At 36.5% G+C, this 27,478-nt stretch overlaps 1 protein-coding gene across 6 annotated transcripts; it reads right to left on the reverse strand.

The window, feature by feature from the left end:
* Positions 1-399: 399 nt before the first annotated feature.
* Positions 400-27,237, reverse strand: LOC136850523 (UDP-GalNAc:beta-1,3-N-acetylgalactosaminyltransferase 2-like). 6 transcript variants are annotated; one of them, XM_067124104.1, is made up of 10 exons: positions 27,021-27,237; positions 24,009-24,109; positions 21,936-22,148; positions 17,024-17,409; positions 11,540-11,660; positions 10,727-10,910; positions 7,096-7,325; positions 5,012-5,253; positions 1,925-1,963; positions 400-775 (listed from the first exon to the last, which is right to left on the reverse strand). In XM_067124104.1, exons 2-8 carry the CDS (start codon positions 24,094-24,096, stop codon positions 5,021-5,023), a joined length of 1,455 nt encoding a protein of 484 aa, XP_066980205.1. In that variant the 5' UTR covers positions 24,097-24,109; positions 27,021-27,237; the 3' UTR covers positions 400-775; positions 1,925-1,963; positions 5,012-5,020. The 6 variants fall into 6 exon arrangements, with proteins under 6 accessions (XP_066980205.1, XP_066980207.1, XP_066980209.1 ...); XM_067124106.1 differs by having other exon boundaries at positions 27,076-27,188; XM_067124108.1 differs by lacking the exons at positions 400-775; positions 1,925-1,963 and adding an exon at positions 5,392-5,439 and having other exon boundaries at positions 4,323-5,253; positions 27,076-27,180.
* Between the last annotated feature and the right edge of the window lie 241 nt (positions 27,238-27,478).

A 27,478-nucleotide genomic window follows, 5' to 3' on the forward strand; every position in this document is an offset into this window, starting at 1 on the left:
TACTCGTAAAATACCTGTAATGGTGATGAAACTTCTTTAAAAAATTTTCTTGGTGTACAAGTAAAAGGGAACAATGTATACTCTCCACTTTTTACCATTAACTACCTTGAATTTACCACTTCAATGCAGTTACTGTATACCACATCAATTTATTAACTGAAGATTCCTTAGCATGCTGGATGCATACTCGCACTTTAGTAGTACATTACTCCAAGTGCATGCGTAAACTGACCCATTTCAGGTATGTAAGCTCAGCTACTTAGCCTGGCAAAGACCTAATGTATACAAAATGATCTTGTGAGGCATTGAAAGCTTTGGGAATGACACCCTTGGCAACACTTTGTTAGCTGGAACAAAAATGAAGGTTCAACAGGAGTAGTGTTTCAATGACTTTCCCACTTTTTTCCTAATTTCAAATTTAATTTTTAAAAAATACTTTCTGCTACAGAAAAAAAAGTTGGCACAATTCTGGAACTTCAGTGGCTACCTGGAAACTGTAAGAAGAGTCTTGGCTATCCAAGAATTTCTTAATGTGCTTCCGAAGTACATTTACAACAATTAATTTACAAGCAAAACATTAAAGTTATGGACACTTAGCTGAGCAATTTTTTACTTTTCAATGATGATGGACAACCTATAGAGCATGACAACACCTGGGGTGCTGCACAAACAACAAAACCAAACTGTTACTGGAGCAACTATTGACTGGGCCATGCAGGAACCAAGTTGATCAACTATTAGTTGTGGAGAGGAATCATGCAGGAAAAGGTCATCTCTGGAAGTAAAAACAAAAGATTAACTCGGAGACATTGAGGAACACTTCAGTGTTGCATGAGGCAGTCGTCTAACCCATGTTGTGATGGACAGTTCAACTTACCCAAATAAAATGGGGAAACTTCAAAAGCTGTCTCTATGAACAGGTGTCTGTATATCAACCAATCCTATCTTTCACACAAAATTGGAATAAACTTTTCTCCTATACCTGGCAATTATGGAAGATCTCTCAATAAACACGTCAACTTCTTGAGCATGCATTTCCACACAAATTTTAAAAGCCCCAAAACTGATTCTTCCTCACAGTAGCCAAAGTACTGCATTTCTTGTGCTGGTGGAGAACTGATTTTCAGCAACGCACCAGAAATTGTGATACAGTATCCGCTCCCACTCAACTAACACCTGAATCAGAAGTCCCATAAACTCTAAGCCTGTTCCTACTCATAAGGGACTTCACCAACCCATTGCTTCCTTCATCCTTTGAACAACTTGGGGGAACGTCTCTTGTAACACAGGAATATTAACAGCTAACTTGGCAGACTCGGTGACTACCTACACAACCTTGAGACTTATTGCCCATACAAATTTTAAGTCCAGGAATTTTGGATGTCTTTCTTTAGTAGTAAGCTAATTAGTTAGTCAGGACTGTTTAACTCTGTTACTTTGCAACTTGATTTCCAAACTTTTATTATCAAATTTTCCAGGTTCAAAAATTGGAGAACTTTTGACAAAGACCTTATACAAATACACTTCACAACAAATTATACACAACTGAACACAAGGGGATTTGACATTTAAGACTAGCAAAGAGCTGTTCACCTTCTCAGGTGACATCAATTAAGGGCTAACCAACATTTTAGCCAATGTCAGCTGAACCGAGATAAAGAAAATTTGTTAAAATGGCAGCAGGTTTTATTTTCATTGAACTATTTGTTTTTGGATAGTTAGCAGCATCAATTCCTTTTAAATATAATTAACATAAAAAGAGATATGAAAGAATGAATATGTTTCATGGCATTTGATTCTTAAGGTCAAACATGTGACAACTGGCATGAGTGATGGTAAATAGAGACCAAGGACGTATTCTAAAAGGTACCATGGACATCAGCCCAACATAAAAGTGAGACCCACATACTAGCCAATTACATACCTCATGGAGACATCCAACAGCTGCCATGTTGCAGGGTGCCTGTGGAGGAGAGACTTTGGAGGCTGCTGCCTGATGCAAACACACACACACACCAAATTTTGCAGAGAAATTGAAAGTGACGGATAAGTGTACAAGATTAAGATTCTGGGAACTTGATGTGTGCTGAAGCTAGAAAGGAAATTACCCTTACTGGCAGTGTGATGACAGCTTGAAATTAATCTTCTTGAATAAATGGAGATGAGAAATTTTACTGGAAAGTCCTTCAGAATAATACGGGTAGGAAGCTTGGGAAGGAGATCAGTGACACTGTTTATCGAAATCAAGTGAGAACATGTATGGCTACGCAGAAAGTCAATAACATTAGAAGATGGGAAATTCTAATAAGCAAGTGCTAGAATAGTTATTTTTCAAAAAAGGAAATGAATGAAGGATAAAATGTGGAACACTTTAAATGTTGCATGGAGCCTTACTGCAGTAGTTCATGTTATTTTCTGCTCTGGAACTGGACCGTGAATAACTTCGACGATTCTGAAGACTGAGCACCAGCACTGAAACAGTTCCAAAGCTCCATCCTCATAAATGGAAAAATTATGTTCTAGCCATGCACAAAGTGCATTAATTTTAGATTTTCATATATACAAGTTGACCATCCTTAATCCAGCATCATTGGGACCTGGAGGGTGCTGGATTAGCCATTTATTAGGCTAGAATACATGAAACCCAGTAGCTAAGCACCTCATCTTAGAATTAAAATATCCCATAAACCAGTACAAGTTGGATAATAAAGAAAAGACAATTATGAAATACAGGTAGTGCTCGAGTTACGATAATTCGACTTACGATATTTCGAGTTTACGATTACGATGGGGTTAGCAATTAATACCGGTATGAAAATATTTAGGAAATATTTTTAGAATTTGCGTAGGCGCAGGCAGCAGCTACATTCAGGTGGCGAGAGAGACCAACTTACAATAGAAAAACTTCTTTTCCTCCATCTTTTTATTCCATCTGCTAGTTAAAAAAGTAAAAGAGAATGATAAAAGTATTGTTAGTAACGTTATACTCTTGCATAAATGCGTACAGCCATAAACAACCAAACGGGAAACTTGTTTTGCTAATAATCGTATGGGAAAACAACTGTTTTGCTTGTATTTCAACCATCGTACGGTAATACACAATTACCGTAGTTATGTTACAATTGACGTTAAGTACTGTACAATAGGACTGATATATTTTTTACACTATACCCTTATTCGCTTTGGAGAAAAGATCGGCAGGGAAATATACTGCTACAGTAACTTAAAGCTGTAAGTTGTAGCTGAAGCTGAGAAAATAATGTTCAAGCTGCTAATGACCATAAATTATCGTGCATCGGCAACATGGATGAAACTTGACCGTAAATAAAACTCGAGAGAATGTATTTTAATCAAAACTACTGGGCATGAAAGAATACAAATTACTACTGTTTTCACGCCGATAAAAGATAAATACGTAAAGCTAGTATTATGATGAAATCAAGAGAAAATAGCAAACGGAATCTTGATTTTTTTTACACAAAACATACATGCCCCCAAAACGGCCAGCCGCGATTCCCGCGAACGTCATATATTAACGAAAAAATAGCTAAATTAATTTCACAACGAAACGTATTTAAGTTATATTTCAACTTAAAAACACTTCGTATAACGAAAAATATCCGTGTCCCAAATAAATAAAGTATCCATATTCATTTACGCTAACTAGAAGCAAGAAAAGCGCTTTGAACTTAGTTATATGCAGTGAAATAAACACCGGGATATCGATTCCGAAAACAAAACATTGATCGCAATTTATAATACAAAAGCAATATGAGAATATACGCAATTGGAAACAATGTAGTAAAGCATAACTTTTTAAAAGATCCATGAAAAAGATGCACATTCGTTACGTTGATGTTTGTATAATACTGTTAATATTTGAATAGAGTTCAGTATAATGTAGGCTAGGCTACCAGTTTGTTGATGCAGCACACTGCGCCACCAAATAGAAGCGGCCGGCGAGCGAGTTAGTGCAGCGACCCGGGAAATTTGAAAATTTAGTGCGGAAACATTGGAAATTACTCTAGCCGAAATTTGTGCCAGATTACTGATTGCCGGATTAGTGATGGTCAACCTGTACCAGGAATTAGATTTCCATTGGCTTAAAACATTAATTTTTACTGAGCACCAAAACTGAAACACTTCCAAAGCTCCATCCTCGTAAATGGAAAAATTATGTTCCAGCCCTGCACAAAGTGCATTAATTTTAGATTTTTATATATACCAGGAATTAGATTTCCACTGGGTTAAAACATTAATTTTTATCAAGAATTAAAAAAAAATACTTTTTGTTATTTTTGTATAGCATACTAGACAAACTCCTTGTTTTGTAAGCATTTATTAAGAGTTCTATTAAAGTTTTCTGTCTATACAACTGCCTGTTTTACTCGGAAAATATCAAACAGTTTAGCTAACCTAAATGTGATGGTACTGAATATCATTAAGCATCAATATCAAAATATAAAGCATACAGAAAAAATATGTGCCTCACTGATAAGATTTTAACTTGTCTCCAAAGCTGTCACACTTGATTAACCCATGGCTATTTGATGCATAGCCCCATATGTCCCAGTCCATGAATGTAGAGACTGAAGGACAACACTAACAGTTGTGTTTACTGTAACTGACAAATACTCACAAGAGCACAATTCCAGTCTGGGAAAATAGATCCATATCCAAAATTTTATCAAAACATCATGTTTACATAATTGTAAATTACTACATATGATCTGATTCCTGTTTATATGAGAAAATTCTCTGCATTAGTCCTATGAATTTATAAACCCTGACTTTGTAATTTGGTCTTCACTACTAAATTAGTAAAGTCATTTCTCTGATAAACTTTGTAGTATTCTTATTACTTAAATTTTCATCCTGGTGAAAGGTTATTTTGGTAGGTCATGCTTACATAGAATATCCTTAACACTCCCTTAAACACAGCCCTTGTTTTCTAGTTTAATGAGGCTGATGAATAAGAAACCACCAAAAATTTAGCACAGTATCCACTTACTTGGACATTTTACAAAGATTCTAAATAATACTCATTTTCTTTCCACATTTCCAGCATATCAATCGGTGACAACTGGGAAACCAGCACTGTTTCTTGACATTCTGAACGTGGAAGCCAGCATGGCACATCAATTAAAGTGGCATTATTTACGGTTGACGATATCCAGATTCCCATGCTGACATCTTCGCCAGCATATGAAGTCATGTATGGTCCAGCCTGGGCTAAAACTTGTGCTAAAGATCCTGAAATACATGGGGACATTAATGTATTTTGAAATATGTGCTTTACTACTTTTGTAATGTTTTGTAAATGAAAGAAAGCAAGTATTTTAATTCTATAAACCATTCAAAAATTTTTAAAACTTGGTCTCTTAACATTACCTGAGAAAGTAGACAATACTTAATAATACGGAGTGAGGTATTCTCAGTCTGCATAATCATCATTTTCATGTAATGAAACAAAAGTTTGAATAAGGGATATGAAATATGCTGGTTTGCATTGTTAGGTATTTCTGTCCACTAAAAAACACATACTGTACAGTATTTGTTTTACATAACTAAAAAGTGATAACTTTAATGAGTGCCTCTGGACCAATCATATAAGGATGCTGGGTAACAACTGGTCTGCATTTACCATAAGAGAAGTGCAACTGTCTCAGCCTACCATCTTCCCATCCCATGATTACATTACATACCAACAGAATTCAGTAATTCTAACTTAAGACTAAAATGTCCCTAGTAACCACAACCTTATTGGGGTCCCACTATGCTACATGTCATTGTATTCGAGGTAAAACTGCCCAAAAGTTATGATAAATCTGGTAATTTGATTGACATTCCCTATATCATGGCAGTGTTGTTTATATTCTGCTGTCTTCAAGATATGATTCTGTGTTGTATATGGTTAATATTTTAGTCTAAATGTTTGCAAGTCTGTATGTACACATTACTAAACACCCCACATTTATTGTGCTTCCCCCATTTATCTCTCTCTCCCTCTCTCTCCCTCTGATACAGTATTTTTATTGACATTTACTTAATGCAATACAGTGTAGTACTGAATTCTGTAGTGCTACATTTACATTTTTTCAGTCTATATGTGTGCACATGTAATTGTACTTGTATGCATCATATTGCATAAAGTATGCACTTACTGGGAATTTGCTTGCTCTCTCTCTCTCTCTCTCTCTCTCTCTCTCTCTCTCTCTCTCTCTCTCTCTCTCTCTCTCTCTCTCTCTCTCTCACCCCTTGGGTTATTAAAAAAACAAGCTTTTCTGTGAATGAGAGAGAGAGCACTTTTACTCAAATGTAACAGCCACTTTTGGCACCTGACACTGGACTCACTTCTATCTGAGCATTCATAGTTACTAACTGTTTAAGTTGATCAAACTGCCATTTCAGTACACAAAGCTATAGTTTGATACTAAAATCATCATTATTAGTGAAAGTAAATTTCTTGGATAAAACCCTAAGTGCCAGGAACAGCTCCAAGGTATAGTCCCATTCCCAGGCACTTGTTAGTTTTGGGCATAAACATATGCTACAGGTTGTGTGTGATTTGTCATTCTGCTTCCCCCTGGGACTTACAGTGACAGTTAAATTTGGGCAACCATGTCAATCTCAGCCTCTTTTCTAGCACAACCTAACCCCAGGCTAAGCTCAAAACTCCTCAGCAAAGTACCTGCTCAAAACAGACTCCACACACCCTAAAAAACTTTATTAAATGTTTACTCTCTCTTACCAGTCAAAATTTACTAAAAATCTTGGATTATGGATTCTATAGAATCTAATGGTTAAACTTGGTTCTGTGAATGATTTGCATGTAAATTTTCAATTCATAGGATAGGGAAGCACCTGGCTATTACTCCACCTTACTGGCAAGTAGGAGATAAAAAAATTCAGTTGAATTCTATATTCCCTTAGTTTTGGGTAAATCATTTAGTTTTAATGACAAAGTAGCTCAAACCAATGGTGGGATGACACTCCAAATTCTTATTTTTATGGATTTGGCAAAATAATTCAAAAGACTACATCACAGAAGAATGGTAATCAAAGAGGCTTCTTAAACCATAGATCTGCACTTACCTGTCATGAGGTAACCTGCACCTGAAGGAAAACTTGGATAGGTTAAAGATGAATACTTTATATCTGCCCACTTCCCATACAGGGGAACTGATCTGTGGTGATGAAAACGTGACCATATTTTAGGGCGACTGTCAGCTTCAGTATCCAGCAGTATCTTCAGGCTTGAAATGTTAACAAATGTGTCATCATCAACCTTCATCATGAACTTGAAATCAAAGTCTTGTGTTAACCTAAAACAAAAGATATACAAAATTAGACATGATAATAATTTACCAACAAAATGCACCACAATTACAAAGTAGTAAGATAGTCACTTTAGTGAGGGCTCAGCTGACATAAGTAGACATGACTAAACATATATAGGCTTCACTGTATTCACCGTTGATATTCAGACATTTTCTCCACATTTGTGTGCTTGCCATAAGGAGAAGTATGGTGCTAGCATCATCATCCTTTACCATAGCATCACGAAAAGTGAACCCCTTTGTCTGTGTGACTCAATGGTAAAACTAAGGGCCAATTTTGTTGGAGTTTAGACACAAAAACCTGTCGTTCCTCCCGATTCTTGATGTTTAAAAGGAATTTATATGTGTATCTGGCATATGGAATGGATTTGATATGTCTGAATAATAGTTACTCCTTGACCACTTCAGTTTATATGTTGATCAATGCAACGAAGCAAGAACTTGTGACTACACGTACACCACATGGCAGTCAGTAACGTTCACCTAAACGAGCAGCTAGAAAGAATTTGTAGTGCATCATCAAGAAAAGGCAAGGGTTTAGCATCGGATCTGCAGATCAATTTGTAAATCACGTTGATAGTTTTGGTCAAAATGAAATTTGAAAACAAACATTCAGCATACACAGATGTGGTGTTAATTTAGAAGTGTTATTCTTAGAAATAGGTTGATGAATTCAGTCAAAGATTTTGGGGAGTAACACCAGGAATTTAGGGGACCTATATTTTAGTGCTCTGGCTGTTGTACAGGCAGATGTGTTAATCTGATAAACGAGGAGGAATGGCAGGTTGCCTGTTTCATGGGATTCTACTATCCCATAGCATTGGCCAGATCCAGTGATTTCCAGCACCTTTGGGAATCAGTTTTCTTTCTGATTCATTGGCTATTTTCACTAGCCCATTTAATCTCTTTTTTTCTTTAATGTTTCGGTCAGATCACTTTTCCAAGGATAAAATGCTACAAAAGAATAGAAGGTTAGTAGGTCTATCTTTTCATACTCCTATCAAGGCAAATTATGTTTCCAGTTGATTTATCTCCCTTTCTTATGCTGATGCTAGAATGATTTCTCACTGCTCTCCAGCCCCTCTACATTCTTTGATCAAAATGACACTTTTTTGTCCTTACTAACCAATCAGCTTGCTTATCACAGTGGTGTGGGGGGTTACTCAATGCTAATGTATACACGTTTGATGACCTCTGTAATACGTGAACACAACTGTTACAACCAAAGGCTTTACCTTAGTAATACTATCCTGTGAGTATTACTGTACTACCTAAATACTATCAACCTAATGATCAAGCAATATCACCAGAATTGTGGAGAGATGACTCCTCTTTTCCAGAAATACAGATGAAATAATCATTCAGTGTAGACTGTCACAACTACAGAACCTGAGTATGCCTTCAACTCTCACCACTTCAACATGTCTGTCCAAAGGCCCCCTTCTCTTGTACAGTCCAAATCAGGCATGGGCAACCAGCTGCACTATAATGTTTCCAAGTATCTTCAGGCTGTGTGATATTTTTAGTAATACAGGCAGTCCCTGGTTAACGGCGGGTTCGGTTAATGGTGATCCGGTTTTACGGGGCTTGTCTAGCGACGAAAATCGGCAATTTTCAGCGCCGAAAATCGCCAATTTCCGCTTATCGGCGCCAATACCCAATTATTGGCGCCGATACATACCTAACAGAGGCGTCGATAACCGAAAATCAGCGCTTTTCAGCACCGATAAGCCACGAAAATCGCCAAAAAAGGGCCGATTTTCAGTTAGTGGCGATTTTAGGTTATCATCACCCCCCCAGAACGGAAACCCCGCCGATAACCGAGGACTGCCTGTATCTGTATTCATAAAGTATCATACCAAACTGCAGCTGTACAATTACTAAAATTATGTATTAATTTTCTAAAAACTAATGTGCTTTGAGAAAAAATGCAAAAAACTAATAACATGATTTTATTAATACTTTTATTCTTTTCTGTTACACAAGCAAGCACTACTGTGAACATTTCTTGGCAATACTGTAGCTTTTACAGCTCAAAGTTATTATGAAACACGTATAAAGTAACAAACAAACTCTGCTGCAAACATAACTCCTCTCATTTTTATTTCTCAGCCAGTAAATGTTATCTCCAACACACTGCTAGGATGAAAACATTATGGAGATCAAAGTCTCTAGAAATGATAAAAGACCACAGGTTCATGAGATTTTGATCATAGTTTAAATAGCCATGTTTTTTCTCTTCTCTTCATATACATATGTACAGTATTTAAGTACTGGCATACAATAAAAGCTTATAATGCCAACTTAAGACTGAATTTTAACGTTTTCTTTACAAAATAAAATTTAATTTAAGGTAAAATATGACTGAGGACTGCACACAGGAATGTTGTGGCCTGTGGGCAGTAAGTTTGCCATTATATATAAAAGTATTCCTACCATCTATTGTCTACTCTGCACACTGCTAATGTTGATCAGTGTTAACAAATCCTTTTACATTACAAGACTTTCTTTTAAGATCCCTGTAAAAAGAAGACTGAGCACACAGTGTGATGTAATAGTGTCACAGAGAGGAATGTAAACTTTGAGTTGTAATTCCATCTCCCCTGGCTTAAGTCATCCATGTTTCTGCCATACTGAAATTTTAGTGATGGGTACCACTGGCAATTTCTATCCCCTTGGAACTAAACAAGGTGTAACAACTATTACTTTACCACAAGTCCATAGTTACAACTTAAGAATGTAACACTAAAAATGTTATTTTCTTTCCTCTGCTTTATGGAAAAGATGAGAAAGTCATACCACAACACACTAAAACTGACTAGGCTTTCAAGCAAGTATTAAAACCTTAACATTGATTTACATGTGTTAAAAATATTTCACACTGGCAAGAAAATAAGAAAAAATCATAAATCAATATATGACAAACTTATTAACACACCTAAAACTGCAATAAAATGAGGAAGAAAATCACACATCAGTTCACTAACAGAACCAAATGTAAATAAATTTCACAGTGATAAGAACTAAAGGTAGCAAAACTTTACTAATGAAAACAGACTTGCAAACAAATCTTAACAAAAGTAAAAATAATGAAAGAAAAAATAAATTAAATTGGAGAAAAAAATACATAGAGAAAAACCACAAAATCTCAAGAAATCATCAATAAGCTGAGAAGCCTTTCATTCATTTAAAAATGTACAATGTGTTCCATGCAATGTTTAATATGAATTAGAAACTAAAAACTAAACAGGGAGAATCTTTTACTTCTGGGAACCTTCAAGAGTCCACACAGGGTATGTGAAACTCATGGTAAAACAACAGGTTTCTCCATTTATGTACATAAAAGTTTACATTTGTGTCATAACACACTAATTTTGTTTACTAACCTCCTTAAAACCAACATAACCTTCTGTGGTAATGTGGAATATATATCTTGGTGAGGTAAAACAAGTAGGTCTCTATGTACAACTTGTTCGATGGCAATTTTCTTCAGCACAAAATCCAAGTGTTCCTTCCACTCCAAGCTTCGCTTAAGTTTACTTTCAACATGTTTCTTCAGTACATCTCTATCTGCAACATAAAAAATAGACAACATCTCAAGTAATTAACTGACAATTTTACAGAAAGATATGTTGCTATACAGTCATGGGATCAGTGGATTACATCACTTTGAATGTTAGCGTTTGTTCCTCCAGAAATTATGACATATACAAAAATTGCCTTTATGAAAGGTTAACGGAATGTAACTTAATTAAATTCAGTTGACTATATAATCACAAAAATATTTACTCTTCTTCTGTGGAGTGTCTGGAGGTTGTATTAACACACAGGATAAGCTACCATAAGGAAATGAGTTTTTGTTGGAATAGAGTTATGTTTTACTTAATCTTTTAATTATCTGTATTACTATGACTATGCAAAAGTGCTTAAATATGGCAATGTTTCTGCATGGTATTAGACGCAAATAACTGCTGTTTGGGAGAACTTATCAGGTCATGAAATGCAGCTAATACCATTATTTCTTATGAAAAATAATTCACTGAATTCATGCAACGTTCAAATTACTTATCATAAGTCTGACTGTATACCTCATGAAAAATGAGCTGCTACTGTACAAGACATAAATTGTAATATCTTGTTTATTCTAATTGCTTATGAAATATTGGAATTATATTTCCTGAAGTACAGCATTAACTTACCAACAATGGAATACACAGCTGAGAGAAGAGGGCATGATTTTCCACTCCACGTAACCAAAGAATCCCTTACAGACCTTAGATACTTGAAATGAATTACAGATGTATCCACCCAATCACAAACCTGAAACAGCAGCCATTGTATAAATCACATTCGTGGAAACAGAGAGGTTTAGATTCATCAGAATATAACTGATATAATAATAGTGTTTATAATTGTTTACAGAACACTTCTTAATTATTTATTCATCATAAGAGGAAAGAAACCTATGAATTTCATTTATCCTTCTCAGAATGGAACTTATTTATAAATGTTGAATGTTTTCTATTAAGTCTTTACATAAATGTTTATCTTCTCTGTTTTCAGTTATAGTGCTCTTTCTATTTATTGTGTACTGTTATTTGTACTATCACAAAACCATTAATTTACAAGAGCCTAACTGCTGCATTAGTGCTCAAAGATAAGAGCACACCAGAGTTATGCACGGGTACATATGTTATAAAAATAAATCTCTACAGAGAGCTTTCAGGAATCCCGGAAGCTCTCTGTAGAGATTTATTTTTAAATATATGTACCCATATGTAACTGTGGATTTGTTTCCCCATTTCAAGACCCATGCTACTGCGAGCATATTTTAATATGAACACTACCTGGACAAGCATCCATCCAGGACTCTCAGTGACTCTGGTGCAGTAAAATAATTTACTGTGCATCTGTTTTGTCATAAACATCTTTGTTTTTTGCTAATAGAATTTTCAGTTCCTATGTGCATTTCCTTATAATTAAACACCTTTGTTTTAAGATGGCGGCCGGGGTGGTGGTTGGCTGGGTGCGGAGGATGAGGTTTAGAACGGCCCCTCACTTTTCGGGGTTTTGAGATTGGAGAAGTCTATAAGGACGGAGACCTGTGGTAGTGGCAACCACTCACCCCTTGTGTATACCGACACCATCTAACGGCGTTCGATCCAGGGGTCGTAACCCTGGCATTATGGTTACCTTTTTCTCTGGTATACTTAGCAATACTTATACCTAGAAATCAGTGCTAATGGACTATTTCACTGGGTGACACAGGTCGAGCCCAGAAATAGATTTTTCCTTTGTCAAAATCCCTTTTTTACTCTTAGAATTTTTAATTTCTACGCTTATTTCCTTTATAATTATTTTCATCCATAATTTCTAACTGGCTTTCCTTATTCATGATTTTTGTGATGGTTTGTGCATAATTTATCAAAATCTAAAACTTTTTTATCATTAGTGTTTTACCTTTGCCATCCAGAAGTGCTGTATGTAAGTGATTTTTTGCCAGTCTCCTTTGAACAGCCACTCTGTTTTGCTTAATGCAGTTTTCTCTCAACATTTTTTGGGGGAATTACAATTCATTTCTTACATTTATAGCTTCTGCCCTTTTTTAAGAAGTACAGTACAGTATGAAGTTTAGATTTTGTACACTTGATTCTAGGTTCCATAAGTAAGTGTCAATTTGTTGTTGGTTTGTTGATGGTTACTTTCACTGTCTATTAGTGTGTTCAATGGGATGCACAGCATCTCAGTTATTAATCAATTATTATTGTTATTTTTCTGTACATTTTGATAACAATGCTCAAGTATTACCATTCTTACTGGTTTTTTTATTAGAATGAGCATAATTCTTGTTTTGATAATTAACTTTTTGCATTTCACAGGTTACACTCATATATGTGCTAATAATTTTAATACAGTATTTAGAATAGTGTCTCAACATAGATATATTGGTGAGAAACACTCACCGGTTTAGTGCTTGCCAAGGCCAAATATGTACACGTGAGCACAAGTGTAATGTATGTAAGGGCTGGTCTCAACCTCAGTGGTTTTTGTAAAAAAAAAAAAAAGTAAAGAAAACTATTAGCATTCTAATACACATGAATTGTTCTTTATCTTAATCCTGAAAGAGTATTCACATGTGTATTAAGTACTGCTAGAAGGGATCCAGAGCAGTATAAGGACCTGCCCTCAGTGTACATTATGTACTGCCAGAAGGGATCCAGAGAAGTAAAAGGACCTATCCTTCTCAGTGAACATTAACAACTGCTAAGTAGGGATCCAGAGAAGTAAAAGGACCTGTCCCCTCCTCAGTGTATGTAAAGTATTGCCAGAAGTAAAAGGACCTATCCATCTCAGAATACATTGTGACCTCCCAGAAGGGATCCAGAGAACTAAAAAGACCTGTCCTTCTCTATGTACATTAAGTACTGCCAGAAGGGATCCAGAGCAGTAAAAGGACCTGTCCTCCTCAGTGTACATTAGGTACTGCCAGAAGGGATCCAGAGCAGTAAAAGGACCTATCTTCCTCCATGTACAGGAAGTACCGCCAGAAGGGATCCAGAGCAGTAAAAGGACCTATCTTCCTCCATGTACAGGAAGTACCGCCAGAAGGGATCCAGAGCAGTAAAAGGACCTATCTTCCTCCATGTACGTGGGCCAGAAGGGATCCAGAGCAGTAAAGGACCTATCTTCCTCCATGTACTTCCGCCAGAAGGGATCCATAGCAAAAGGTACATGAAGTACCGCCAGAAGGGATCCAGAGCAGTAAAAGGACCTGTCCTCCTCAGGCCATATCTACTAATAATATTGCAGTCTGTAACTTTTAAAGGCCATATTTTATGCTTGTTTGGCTTTATACTGTTCAAAATGGCATAATATCAAACGTGCATAATATCATTCTCGATTTTCTTTTACTCTACATGCAGTCCTACTTGTATTCACTATTACTTTGTCTTCCTTACTAACTTGCATACCTACTGTACCTTTTTTTTCCTTGAATAAGTAACTTCTGTCTCCTGTAATGGTTGCAATTTTGACAGTTAGTGATATGTTAGGAGGTACCATTATAAAGGGACTTGCTCTTATGTAAACCAAGGATGGTAATCTCTGCCAAAGATCACGCTGTGTAATGTTGGGACATAACAGATTAAACTAAACACACCTACTTAACAGAAGGTATACTGCTATACACAACATGTGCACCTTCCTACTTCTCATAATTTTGTAAAGTACCAAGACTTTAAAAAACAGAAAAAATGAGAAAAGGATCTCCTCCTTGCAGTTCAACCTAAAAGAGTCCTAGCAGTAACCTAAAAATGGAATGTTTGACACTTTTTATAACTGATTTTAGTTACAGAAATTTGATCTCCATTGTGCGACATTAATAATGTCCTTGAACAACAAATTTTCCGTAAAATCATAAGCCAGCTACAACTCATACTTCATGCACCTATACTTTGAGAACAGCAAGAAAGGGCTCATCTGAATCACTACAAGCTTGGCAAACTCAAGAATAATTATAAAAGGACATGGGATTGTTACTCATTCATATACAGTACTTTTGATTCTTACCACTGCAACATAAATTATGCACATTTCTCCATATAGACTGATCTCTGCATTTATAACCTTTGAGAGCTCTAATTGGATTTCAGAGGGTCTTTCCTTCATTCCCATTACAAAGTCAGTGACAGACTAAAAGAGGAATTTGGTTTCACATAATTTTTTTCATGAATTGCAGCAAAAGGAAAGCATCGCATCACCATTCAAAAAGCCAACTCTAGCAAAAAAAAGCTTGCAGCATACCAGCTTTCTTTTGCTGGCAAGCACTACTGAGAAAAAGATTCTAAAGTTAAATCCTTTAGCGAGGCTTTTAGCGAGGCTTCTTCTGTAAGTTCAAAAGGTGGTTCCATTAAGAATCTTAGTACCACGTGTAAATCCCCTCCCATTTTCTTTTGCGGATCAGGGTATTCTATTTCAAACAACCTGAGGACTTCTTGAAGGCCCTTATCATCAAAGACATCAGTGTTACTGTGGCAAAGCACAGAGAATACGATTCACCTGTAACCTTGAACAGCAGCAATAGTTTCTGGATATATAAAAGGAACCAGAAAATTTAATTACATTGTCTAGAGTTATAAGAACAGGAAATCCCTCTAAACCAACACTAATTCCAGTTATTAGTTGACTCTCTTGTGGAATGCAATAGAGTAGAGATTTCTGATACAAGCTCAAAACACTTGCAGCTCATATGAGACAGTGGAGAGTCTACAGGTGGTTAACTGAAGCACGAGAGGGTTATGGTGATACCTTACCAAACATGTGGTTGAGTAGTTCTGGTTTTAAAGATAAGAATCAAGACCAAACTATCACTAGAAACATTAGGTCTGGGAACCATTTTCTTTGCGACCATCATGGGGCTATGAGGATCATTGTCACATTCTTGGAGACCCAAAAATTTGTTCAGAACTTTCCTCCTGTTCTCCATTACACCCTTTAAATGCCTTTCTCCTTTTTTTGAACAATTATTTCACCTGGAATTTCAGTGCAGCAATTTCCTCTTATCTCAACGATGGCCCTCTCCATTGCTACTGCAATGCCTGTTCTCCATCATCAACCTTCTCTGTTCTTCAACTTTTTCCTTTATTCTTTGGGACTGCTCAGTGTAGTGCGTGCTATTTGCACCAATACACTCTTCTGAAGCTTCACAACTGTATGATGTAGAGTATAACCATCATCCCTAAAGCAACTAGCTTTATAATTTTCTCCCAGATCTATTTTCCTCTCTGCTTGCTTGCGTTCTCTACCCTCTTTGCTCATTTATTTACACAATCCTCCACTGTCTTAAATTTCTTAACTGATTTCTTTACTGACTCCTCTGGTTTTTACATATTCTCATCCTGCTCACAGGAGTCATATGCTTGTAACTGATACAAGTACATCCTTCCCTGAAAGGTGAAAATGATCTGTTGATCACACTTGAAACACTCTGCTTTAGTTATGTGATAAGGAGACTTAACAGATGATAAGAAAACCACAAAAGAGAGCAGTGTGGAGACAACTCATTTTACACTTGTCCCCCTAAAGGGGGGAAAGCTGATATGAAATGTTTAAGATGATGATAATGAAGATCATTATGCAGTCAATGTTTCAACATAGAGACATAGAATTTATTTTAAAGGCCTTTATATTTTACTGCATATGACAAAATGAATGACAACTCAGGTGGCCTTTGACAAGGTTCTTCCAGAACATACCAGAATAGGTTATTTACTGTAAGGAAGGGAATAACTCCCTTAACCGGGTACCTTTCATCACTACAGTGATGTTTACAGGAACCAATTCTGTAGGGCTGTTACTCTGCCTACCTGATTAAGCACATAATAGGGTTTGCTTTTCTATACAAGACATCAAAAATGCTACAACATTCTCAGACATAACAAATATACAGCACTATACAGTGTAACCTTTACAGTGTGTTTATGGTGCTGGTCTAGCAGACACTCATTCACAATATAGCCACAGCCAATGAGTTTGACAGTTTCATTACTATGCCAGGGCAACATACTCTTAAGATACTGGATAAACTGTTACTGGCATGTTGCCAAGGTATGATAATAAAGACTTAAGACTTGTTGGGTACAGGCTATAGTATTGACCCATACTATACTAAATAAAAAACTTACCCAATTCTCTTTCAGCTGGAAAGAGAAGAAATTTTGGCCACACAAGTCTGATTCACCAATCCCATCACTGAGAACTCTCAATTCTCCCTCGAACTGTCTTGGCAGAAATAGTGGGTTAGCGAGCTTTATGTCACAGAAAGCACTTTTTTCAGATTTGTCACTGCAAGACTTCGGATCCACTTTTACTTCTTCTAGTACTTCTTCAGCATCCACAAGCACGAGAGTACAATTTCCGACTCTTAATAAAAATTCCTTTGATACACTGACACTCATGAGAAGGACAGGATGAAAAATCTTGAAACCAATGCCAACGTAACACTCAACTAGAGTTCTTCTCTCATGTAAATCACTGTTAAAAAACCTTTTCAAGCCAGAGTTTTCAAAATCTGAGGGAGAAAGGGGTTTACATAATCAATAAAAAGTGATGAACCTTGGAATTTGTTTTAACAAACCCCGTAATCGACAATTGCCTATCCTGTGTGTTCAGCAGTCATCAGACACTCCCCAAAAAAGGAAGACTACCTGCATCTTGTCTGGTATGCATTCAAAGGCACTCAGCAATCCCTGGTGGTACTTAAGTAATTCCTTCTGCCTGGCAAACAAATATACACCTTTGAATTTTTTGCTCCCTGAATTCAGTACATGATTAATCAATGTTTATCCATATTTTCCAATTAGCCTTTCAAATTTATGCTTTGGTGATGGTTTGTGCACAATTTCCATAAATTCTTAAACAATCTTTAATGAGTGGTTTTTCTTCATTGGCTAGAGTGCTACGAACACCTAATTGCTGTAGTTCCTGGCTATGATAAATACATATTTTCCTTTGAACAGCACTTCACTTTCCTATCAGCTATATAATATACAGTATATTTTCTTGACTTTTTTTGTGAATTTTGAGTCATTATTGTTACCCTTACCCTATATCCCTTTTGGTGATGGGCATAGAATTTAGTTTTACTAAGCTTCATTAGAGTTCCTGTTAAATGTCAGAGTTCTGCAATGTGCAATTAAACTTCTCTACTTCTTTTGTGGCTATTCAGTGCAAACATGAAATGTGATTTACACCTTTTGATAGTTGTTTTCTTTTAGTGTACTCCAGTGGTATAAAAACTGGATTAGTAAGTTTTCAGTGAGGACAAATTATTTTTGTGAGTTGACCACATTTTTTGTTTTCAAATCTCTTTTATTATCTTTATTTGTGGTTTTGTTTAAGGAAGCATAGCATATTCATTAAGCTCTGATTATTAACTTGTTTGTGCTGCATTGGCTTTGGTAACAATCATATAACAAAACCACCTTGATATTTTTATCATCTGATACCGACATATTTGGATGTATTTAATGTTGCAGCAACATAGGTGCACTGATATAGTGAAAAGGACCACTTGTGGAGTGCATGCAGTGGCAAGATGCATACATTTGAGCTTACAAGTACCATTTGCATGGATTAATCACAATTCAGTGGCGTTTTCCTAATGTGTTCGATGAAGATGAGTAATCAGCATCTAAGCCCACTAAGACCCTCTCAATATCAACCCTGATAAGGGTCTTCCCTTTCGGTATCAGTGCCTCTGAATCACTGGAGATTGGGAAGTTAAAAAATTACCATTTAATTACTCTACATAACCAATGGAGCAGAGCTAACTTACATAAGCTTCAAGACAACTTTCCAGAGAGAGTGTGCAAGGCATGGCAAGCCACACTCACGTCTAACCAGTAACTGGTGACATGTCTCACCACCAACTCTTGTGACTTGCCCATAATTAGTGATAACTTGATGGATAGTTACTGTCTGCTGGTCCTGAACGCATGACCTTCATTGTCTTCAGTACTGATTCAGTGGACCTGACAGACATGTATTTTTACATTTTCATCCATTGGTCTTCCAGGTTATTCCTCCAATTTGCCTGGCAAAGCAAAGTTTATAAGTTCAGGGACCTTTCTCTCAGGGCAGCAACAGCCCAACTAGTGTTCAACTCAGTACTCATCCCACTTGTTGCTTGAGCATAAAGGAGAAGTATCAGACTGCTGAGATGCCTAAACAACTTGTTGGTAATGGTGGTTCAAATTTACAAGCTTTGCAATCGCCCCCAGAGCCTTTTCAATCGGTGCCAGTAACTGGGTTTTCTTATCAACTCGGAAAAGTAAGACCTAATGCCTTCAAAGAGGTCAGTACACTAGGGCACAGACCTCAACAGGCTCTCTCACAGTATGCCTCTCCTTAGGGAAAGTCCATCTGACCCTAAGACTTCCCTTTTTCCTCTCTAACCTCTGTAAGACATGTAAAAGTGCTCCAAGCTCATTCCAACCAGGTATTCCACACTAAAACCTGATGTCATGTTTCCCAGGCTTTGTCAAAAGACATGGGCAATTCTTCCCAAGTTCAAATGCACCACTTTTTCTAATTCCCTCCATGCCAGCTGATCCAAGGAATAATGATGACCTTACATTATGCTCATTCAGAGCTTTGAGAATATATCCTTTCTTTTTTAATAAGGGCTTGCAATTTTTTTGTCATCTGATGCACCTTAAATCTGAGGTACTGAAGAACATTATCTATATCTGCCTGAGACTACAGTATCAAGTTCAGAGCATTGCAGATAAGGCTTGAGGGTCAAGACTGTATCCAATACCCCAGATGTTAATTTTACTTCAATATTTATTCATTTTATCTGAGAAATTTAAAACCTACAAATCAATATGTACTCCTTGCAGGTCAAGGTTTACCATTATCTGAAGGAGGGAGAGCCCATTAGACTCTTCCTCAGCCTCAAGGGCCATATTTCATTTCTCCCTGAGTGTAGCACTCTATGGTAGTAGTTCTTATGCCTTGTTGATTGGGTAGGTATGATTTAATTTGATTTGACCAGCCTTGAAAAGTATACCCTATGACCTTACTGACAAGGTTCTGGTCCATTTCACGACATTTTGTTAGTCTGAAGGGCTTTGATTTCTTGTTAAGTCACAATCAGATGGTCACACATCTCAGCACCCTGGCACAGTCTAATTTCAGTACCACAAGGATCCCACCTACCTATATAGCTAATCCTGACAATAGGTGGGATTGTGAAATCAAATTAATTCCATCAATACAAATGCATCAATTTATAGGATGTACCCGCCTTCCAACCCTTCATTTCTTGTAGTGAGTCCAAACAACAGGGGATATGACTTAACAACACCAAGGGGGGCCGACTTAACAACACCAAGGGGGGCCAAGTATTCCAGATGTATATCTGGCCAGGTGGAAGTGTTGCTGTTCTTCATTTTGGAGTGTTTAAGGAATGCTGAACTGACAGGATAAGGAACTGTAAATTAATGGGTGTATATAAAAAAATAAGCAAAAATTTTCATATTTAATCATGAAATTATTTTGTTCATCACCCACGTAATAATAAAAGCAGCACATGTGATTCCAAAAGTATCTTAGTTTTGAAAAGGAAAGTCCAATAACAGCATACTGAAATATCCTGAAGAAAACTGCTCCTGTCATATTATACCATACATCTAAAATGACTGGTTTGAGATTGAAAACTGGAAGGTTAGCGACTCAATGTCCCAAAGCTTAAACTAGATATGTTTATGTTTATTACAAAAACAGCAGACAAGAGATACATGCAAAATGTATGAACAACAATATTACAACAACAGAGGAAGTGTAAGAAAGGCTTACTTGCAAATTCTACATCCCAGATCAACATCTAGCAATCAACATCTCATAGTATGGACTGATATTGTTGACTTCCTGTTTTACTACTGCCAATCTAATTGTCTGCTGATGAAAAAAGGCAATTATTTCTTCATTTTCCTCCTCTATTGTGCCACAGACCCAGTCAAATCTTGGCTGATTTCCCAATCCCTCCCCTTCTTTATGGTTTTTCAGCCAATTATAAACAACTTTTCTATTAACAGTCAGACTTTGACGAGTTCAGTTTTTGAAATTTTGGCTCAGTGCAACTCTATTATAACTCTCCTACTAGCTGTTGAACTTTCCAATAGCAATCAGATAGCTTCCAGCTGATGTGTTTGACACTTGTCTGGTCAAGTGATCTAACATGTTTTGCCTATTTAATCTCTGACCACAACCACATTTAGATGTAATGGAAACTTCGGTGTGTTCATCATTTTCATTAAGGAATTCAGGTGATGAACTGTGGAATTGGAATATAAAATTTGGGCCAAAGGCCAAGTTAGGACCTATGAGAATACGAACGAAGGTATAGTAAAAGGTATAAAAAGGATTGCAGCTGGGACTGAGGGTCGCTGCAAAGAACTTCAAGTAATGCCTACAGTGCACCATGTGAGGTGCACTGATGGCAGTATCCCCTAGGGGAGTTGATGAACCATAACATTCATTAATTATGATTTTTTGCTAAAATTACTTAAACTACATATACAAAGTTACTTTACATTTATCATTTTCACTAACACAATTAATGTTAATAATGAAAACCTTCAAACTGTAAAGTGAACAACATCTCTTCCTGAACAAAGTTTCAAAATGCTTTGTCTACAGTAATTTTGATTAATTAGCAATAAGTAAAACTTTCTCGTTATTTTGCTGTATTACAGATCTGACTGTGACTGTTATAAAGTCCAGTGACTTTAGAATGAATAAATCCTATTTAATGATGTCCATTTGTTTGCCATGTGCTGTAAGTGATTTTCTTATACAGCACTGATGTTTTTGGAGATTAACAACCACTGGTTAGTTTCCTGTCAATTTAGCTTAAATGTCGTATTTACCTAGATGGAATAGGCGTATCCAAAGCTTGGTTATTTTCCTTAGCCAGAGGTGTACATGTGGTTCTGGGATGCAATGGTTTTGCACTGATATTGTACAGAGCTCTTCCCATTACCACTTTAGTCAGAATTACTTACAGACATAAAAGAATGATTTCAGTCTTACCTTTGGATAAAACCTTCCATTCATCACAATCGTATGGAGAGATACGATCATCGGGATGGTATGGACAATCATCATCTCCAACCATGAAGAGTAATTCCGAGTTTGGCAATTTTGAAATTTGAGAGCCCCATGTCCGTCGTATGGCATCACGCTGCAAAAAGTGATCGCGAGCAGATATAACACCTATGATAAGGTGCTTGGAGGATGCATTGCCTGGAAATATGTAGTGTGCTGTCAATCTTAACATGTTAACAAACTCAATTAACATAATACTGATGCAATTTTTTTTTTATTAATTGAACTGTTTTAAAATGGTAAAAAACCAATCAAATACAATAAAAATTTTACAGTGACTTTGATAGCCAAATACATTTATTTTTCAAAAAAAAAAAAAAAAAGAATTCTCAGACTAAAAATCAAAACACTGCACTACATCTTCAACAACAAAGTTACAAAAGATCAGTTAACTCTATTGTACAGTTTACCCAAAAATAAATCTCTTAAAAACAAAAACAGGCCAGAATATAAATTCCAAAATGGACATGCTCCACAGATAAAAATACTATAATTTTTTTACACAAGACCTTCTTTGGTCAGAGCCAGTAGATCAACTAGTCTTGAATAACAACAGAACAGTGTACCAGAGGATCAATGAATGAGTGTATGCACTAGCAGAATACAATAAAATATAATACATATGCAATATGAAACATATGGTTACAATTGACACTAACTGTATTTCTATAAAAATACTGATGCAAGTTTTTAAGTCACTTGACACTGTGCCACTATACTGCTGACTTCTAATTGCTACGTATCTTGTAGTAATTTCAGGTCTGGAACCAGTTGTAGCAATGTGTCCCTAATGCTCCCCATGCTTTCATGTCGTTATACAGCACGCGCTGTTCTTTTTGTGATTGTTCTTATAATATTAAAACAGCTTACAACTGTAGGGCCTTGTGGAATATGGAAAAGTTCTAAGGAACCACTTCTTCACAGACAATGAAACTTAAAAAAGAAGGATACATACCATCTTTACTTCTTCAAATTTATTTCTTGTTATTATCACCTAGGACATATAATACAGTACTGCACTAAGTAACCCCAACTTCATAACCACTTCATTTTACTTAGATCATAACTCTCTAACAAAAACCTCCATAACACAAAATTGATTACATCTTTAAATATGCAGTCGGAAGGTACAGAACTGGGTAAAGGGTAACACTTTTAATGTCAGGAAAAGTTTGAGGATAGGACACAAGAGTAAATATGTTGGTGGAGGATTGTAAGGGTTACGTTGAGCGTGGCTGGAAAAAGAATGGAAAAAATGCAAATCTGATTATTTGGCTGGTTGGGCTTGGTGAGTACAAAAGGGAGGTTGTGCAAGGTGATTTAAGAGCAAAGGAAGGCCACAAAGAAAGAGTAGGCACTGCTAGCCAATATGGAGTTCAAGGGGCAAATGGGGGTGGAAAATCTTATTAATTGTGCTTGAAAAAGAGTTAATTACTGGAAATACTGTACATGATTTCCAAAGATTATTTATATTAAACTTAGGGAGGAGACATTGGTGATGAAAATACTTTGTTAACTAAGTGTCAGTACAGAGCAGACGGAATAGAAAGTTGATGAAGTGATGATAAGAAGAGAAGGGTTAAAAGAGAGGTGGAAAGAACAAATGAGTAGTAAAAGGAATAAATGAGTAGCAGTACTTAACATCCATGTAATAGGCCACAGAACCTAAAGGGAGTGCTATTCTCTTTTTAGGGGTACGATTAAAGAGGGTTACAAGAGGGGATAAAATTCCATGAGATGGGATGAGTAAATGACAGATTTAGTGCAGAGAAAGAGCGATTATATGAGAAAAAACTGTATGGCAGAACAAAAGGTCATTCCTTGAATTCAAAACTATTTTGTTAGCTATGAAAAATACAAATTAATTTAAATTTGTCATTTCTCTGTAAGCACTAAATCCACTGAACACATTTTTATTTTACATTTGTGTTTTAAATACATTTCAGCTTTAAATCCAAAAACTATCCATGGCAAAATCTGAAGTTAAGAGCCACTTACCAATATCTTTTGGAACAGCACCTAGGTATATGAAGGCAAAAGTAGCTGCAAGAACAGCTCCACCAATGAACAGCCATCTGCTGTCCATGCTTTCATCTTCCCTGAAAAACCAGCAAAGGAAATTAAAAATTATACAAAAAGCTTCACAAATACAACTGTCTTTCTTTCACTGATCTTCTGGGCAAATTCAAAGAACATTACAGAATTGTTACTGTTACCCTGACTAAAGCAAGAGAATGAGAAACCTGGGAGGATAAATTTCTCCCTCACTACATGTATTACAGCACTGTACAGCTTTTATTCTCAATGAGCAATGCTAATTGTTAAAGTCAACCAGCTGGAGTGAAAGAATCAGGATCACCTTGTAAAGTGAAAATATGACTACCTTAATTAAACTGTAATCAAGAATTAAAATCTAGAAACATTATCCTCCACATCTCTAAAAATAGGAGTGACAATTCAGTAATAAAATTAGTGACTAAAGAGAAATGATTTAATTACGCTATTACTTTTTGTGCTATCCTACTTCTACATCAATGTACTGAAATATGGTAACTGATATTTTTAAGAGATTTATAATATAAATACAGTAACTGCATACAAAATTTTTGGCTAAGTCATGTGCTGAGAGCATTATGATTAAGCATACATTTTTGTTTGCACTTCTCTATTTGCTTTGTAAGCAATTCCTTATTAGAATTTTCAAAAATTTGTTGTTTCTTTTTCAACCAATGTAGTTTCTAATTATTTCTCATACATTATGAATGAGAGGTTAGCCACCATTTACATATGCTGGATAAAATAAATTTTTCAAGTAATTTGTATTTTTCTGAGGTATACAAATCAGAGCCTTTCACATTGGAATAACCTTCTGTTTCAGTGGAAGTTGGAATCAGTTATCAAAGCTTGGTAACAAAGTGGTAGGGAGATGAGTGGGAGAAATACCCACTCAACTTACCATCATCAAGCACTTTTTCCTTTGGCATTAGGGACTAAGTGGTCTAGTTAGGCTCTGGTCTGTAATCTCTAAAAAAATACAAATTTATTATCTGTTCCTAAAACCATCACCTTTAATGTACACGACTCACTCCTGGCAAGTTGAATCCACCAGGACAAGTCACATCCCCATTCTTGAAAGAGAGCAGGGGAGTGGTGATTCCTGTAACCTGCTAACATTCTGACATAGGGCTGCCACAGCAATAGGGCCCTGCACTCAAGTCTGCTTGTGGAGGGAAACCTCAGAGATAAGCAGAACCTATATGAAAGGCTTTAGTTTGTATACCTTAGAAAACTGCAAATTACTTTAAAATCTGTTGTTTGTTCCTACTGAGACACAAACTTTACGCCTTTCATATATGGCCGTAATGCCTCCACTACGGCAATGACTGAGGTGTGCATTCATCACGAAGGTCACATCTGCATTCCTTTCCTCTGCAAGTTGTACAGACAGAGAGGTGGGTCAACCAAAATGGGAGACATGAAGTACCCACATGGCCATCCATGAACTCACAATGGCATCGGCCCTCTTCGTTCTCCATAATAAGAGAAAAACTAGTCCAAAGGTCACCAAGGTAACATACTACAATGCACAGGGCAAAAAAATAAAAAAGAACAATGGAAAATAATGGTTGTAATCATCTAAGCTACATCACACGGGGAGATAGCAATTAGGCACATCTGTGCAGGAAAGCAGCAGTAGGATGAATGGATGTGCGGTGATTGTGGGTAATCCCCCCCCCCCCCACCCTACCCTTTCTCCACCAGGTAACCATCCTTGTTATTCAAGTCTACAGCTGTTCTTGAGTGTGCTGAAGGATAAATCCGTATATGAAAGGTATTGAGTTTTTATCCCTGCAGGAACAAACTTAGTTATATACCAACTGGTCTGCACTGGCTCCTTCAGCATGAGCTAAAAATGATCATTGAACTTGATAATAAGCTAAGGTAAATTCTGACTTGAATATTACAACCACTCCCACGAGCTCTGTATTTAGTACCAGTCCCACGGGAATGTTAAAGGTAAATTTGCAAGAGATTTTAGTAAAATGTTCATATTAAGCATATTAAGGATACACCCAAGTATGGTATTAAAGTAAAATAATACCATCAAGATAGTTTGCACTCCCATAGGAACAAACTAAGAGTAAATTTCATAAATTTTCACTTGAATACCACAACCATTCCCATGAGCACCATGTTTAGTACCACCCCTACGGGAATGAATGATAAAACATAAACAATACACAATAAATACCTCAGTAACAATAATTTGCAACAGATTATAGTAGCCTATGATTTTCATACGTTGCATAGGCCTTGGAGGCTTAGGCTATGAGCACTGCATAAAAAATCCAGGTCAAGGTGTAATATATAAGTAAATGTTAAATTTTGCTTAAAACCATTATCACATGTTGGACTTGAAAATACAATTTTCTTATATTTTAACGTGTGCTTTGAACATTTCTGTCGTTCCTTTTGTTCGTAAATGACCTAACCAACCTCACCCACCCTAAACTGACCTAGGGTACCCGGTCGCTACCCGAGTGCACGATGCTAGTTTGAGAACATCCTATAAACTTAATTTGAATGAGAACTATCAGTGGGATTAGCCTACGGTCCTCCTGGCCTGGGCCCTACTCCACTCGTTCGTGTTCTCCCCCACCCCGAAATCCCTGCTTTCCCACTGTGGTCCCCGAAGTTGCAAGATATAACGGTGGGGTCCGCCACCTCCAAAAATACTCATTCGCAAACGGAGCGAATACGATAGTTCAGAACCGTTCCAAAAGACACATTAGCCTTAAACACGGGAATGCCGTTTTCAAGTCCAAATAATACGTAGCCTTAAACACGGGAATGCCGTTTTCAAGTCCAAATAATACGTAGAGGTTTAAATTAAAATGAGACCAGAGTAAAAAAAAAAAAAAAAGAGCTGAACTCCGTCACGGGAACCTTGGGAAATTTTCCAACCCGATTTGAGTTCTGATACTCCAAGTACTATTCCATTAAAAACACCTTGTAATATTCCAGGAGAGGAACTGGAACAGGTCTTGATGTTACAAAATATTACCGCCAGTCGTTAAGAAGACATTGTAATGGTTTCAGATTATTAAGATAATAATAGTCTTCCTTAAACTGTAATCGTCTTTAAACTGAACCTGCTCCGAGAAGAGTAATAGTAGTAAATGAAATAAGGTTCCTCTGAAACGGCTCTCCTATTTGTTCTGTTTGTACCGTTGCTCCTGCTGATTTGAGTGTATTAACTTTGTGGTGACGTATTCTTTTTTTATAATTTTTTTTAAAGGTTTTCATTATCCTCCTTATACAAACCGAATGCCATTAAAATGTTAGCTATTTGTTCCTCTTTATCTTCCGAACGTATCTGCTGCGATAATTCAAATCTGGTCCCAGTAGTTTTGAGTGCTGGGTAGTAATTTAATATATACTTTAAGCTTTTGTTACTTCTTCAAAAT

The sequence above is a fragment of the Macrobrachium rosenbergii genome, chromosome 22 (genome assembly GCF_040412425.1).
Source record: "Macrobrachium rosenbergii isolate ZJJX-2024 chromosome 22, ASM4041242v1, whole genome shotgun sequence".
Lineage (NCBI taxonomy): Eukaryota > Metazoa > Arthropoda > Malacostraca > Decapoda > Palaemonidae > Macrobrachium > Macrobrachium rosenbergii.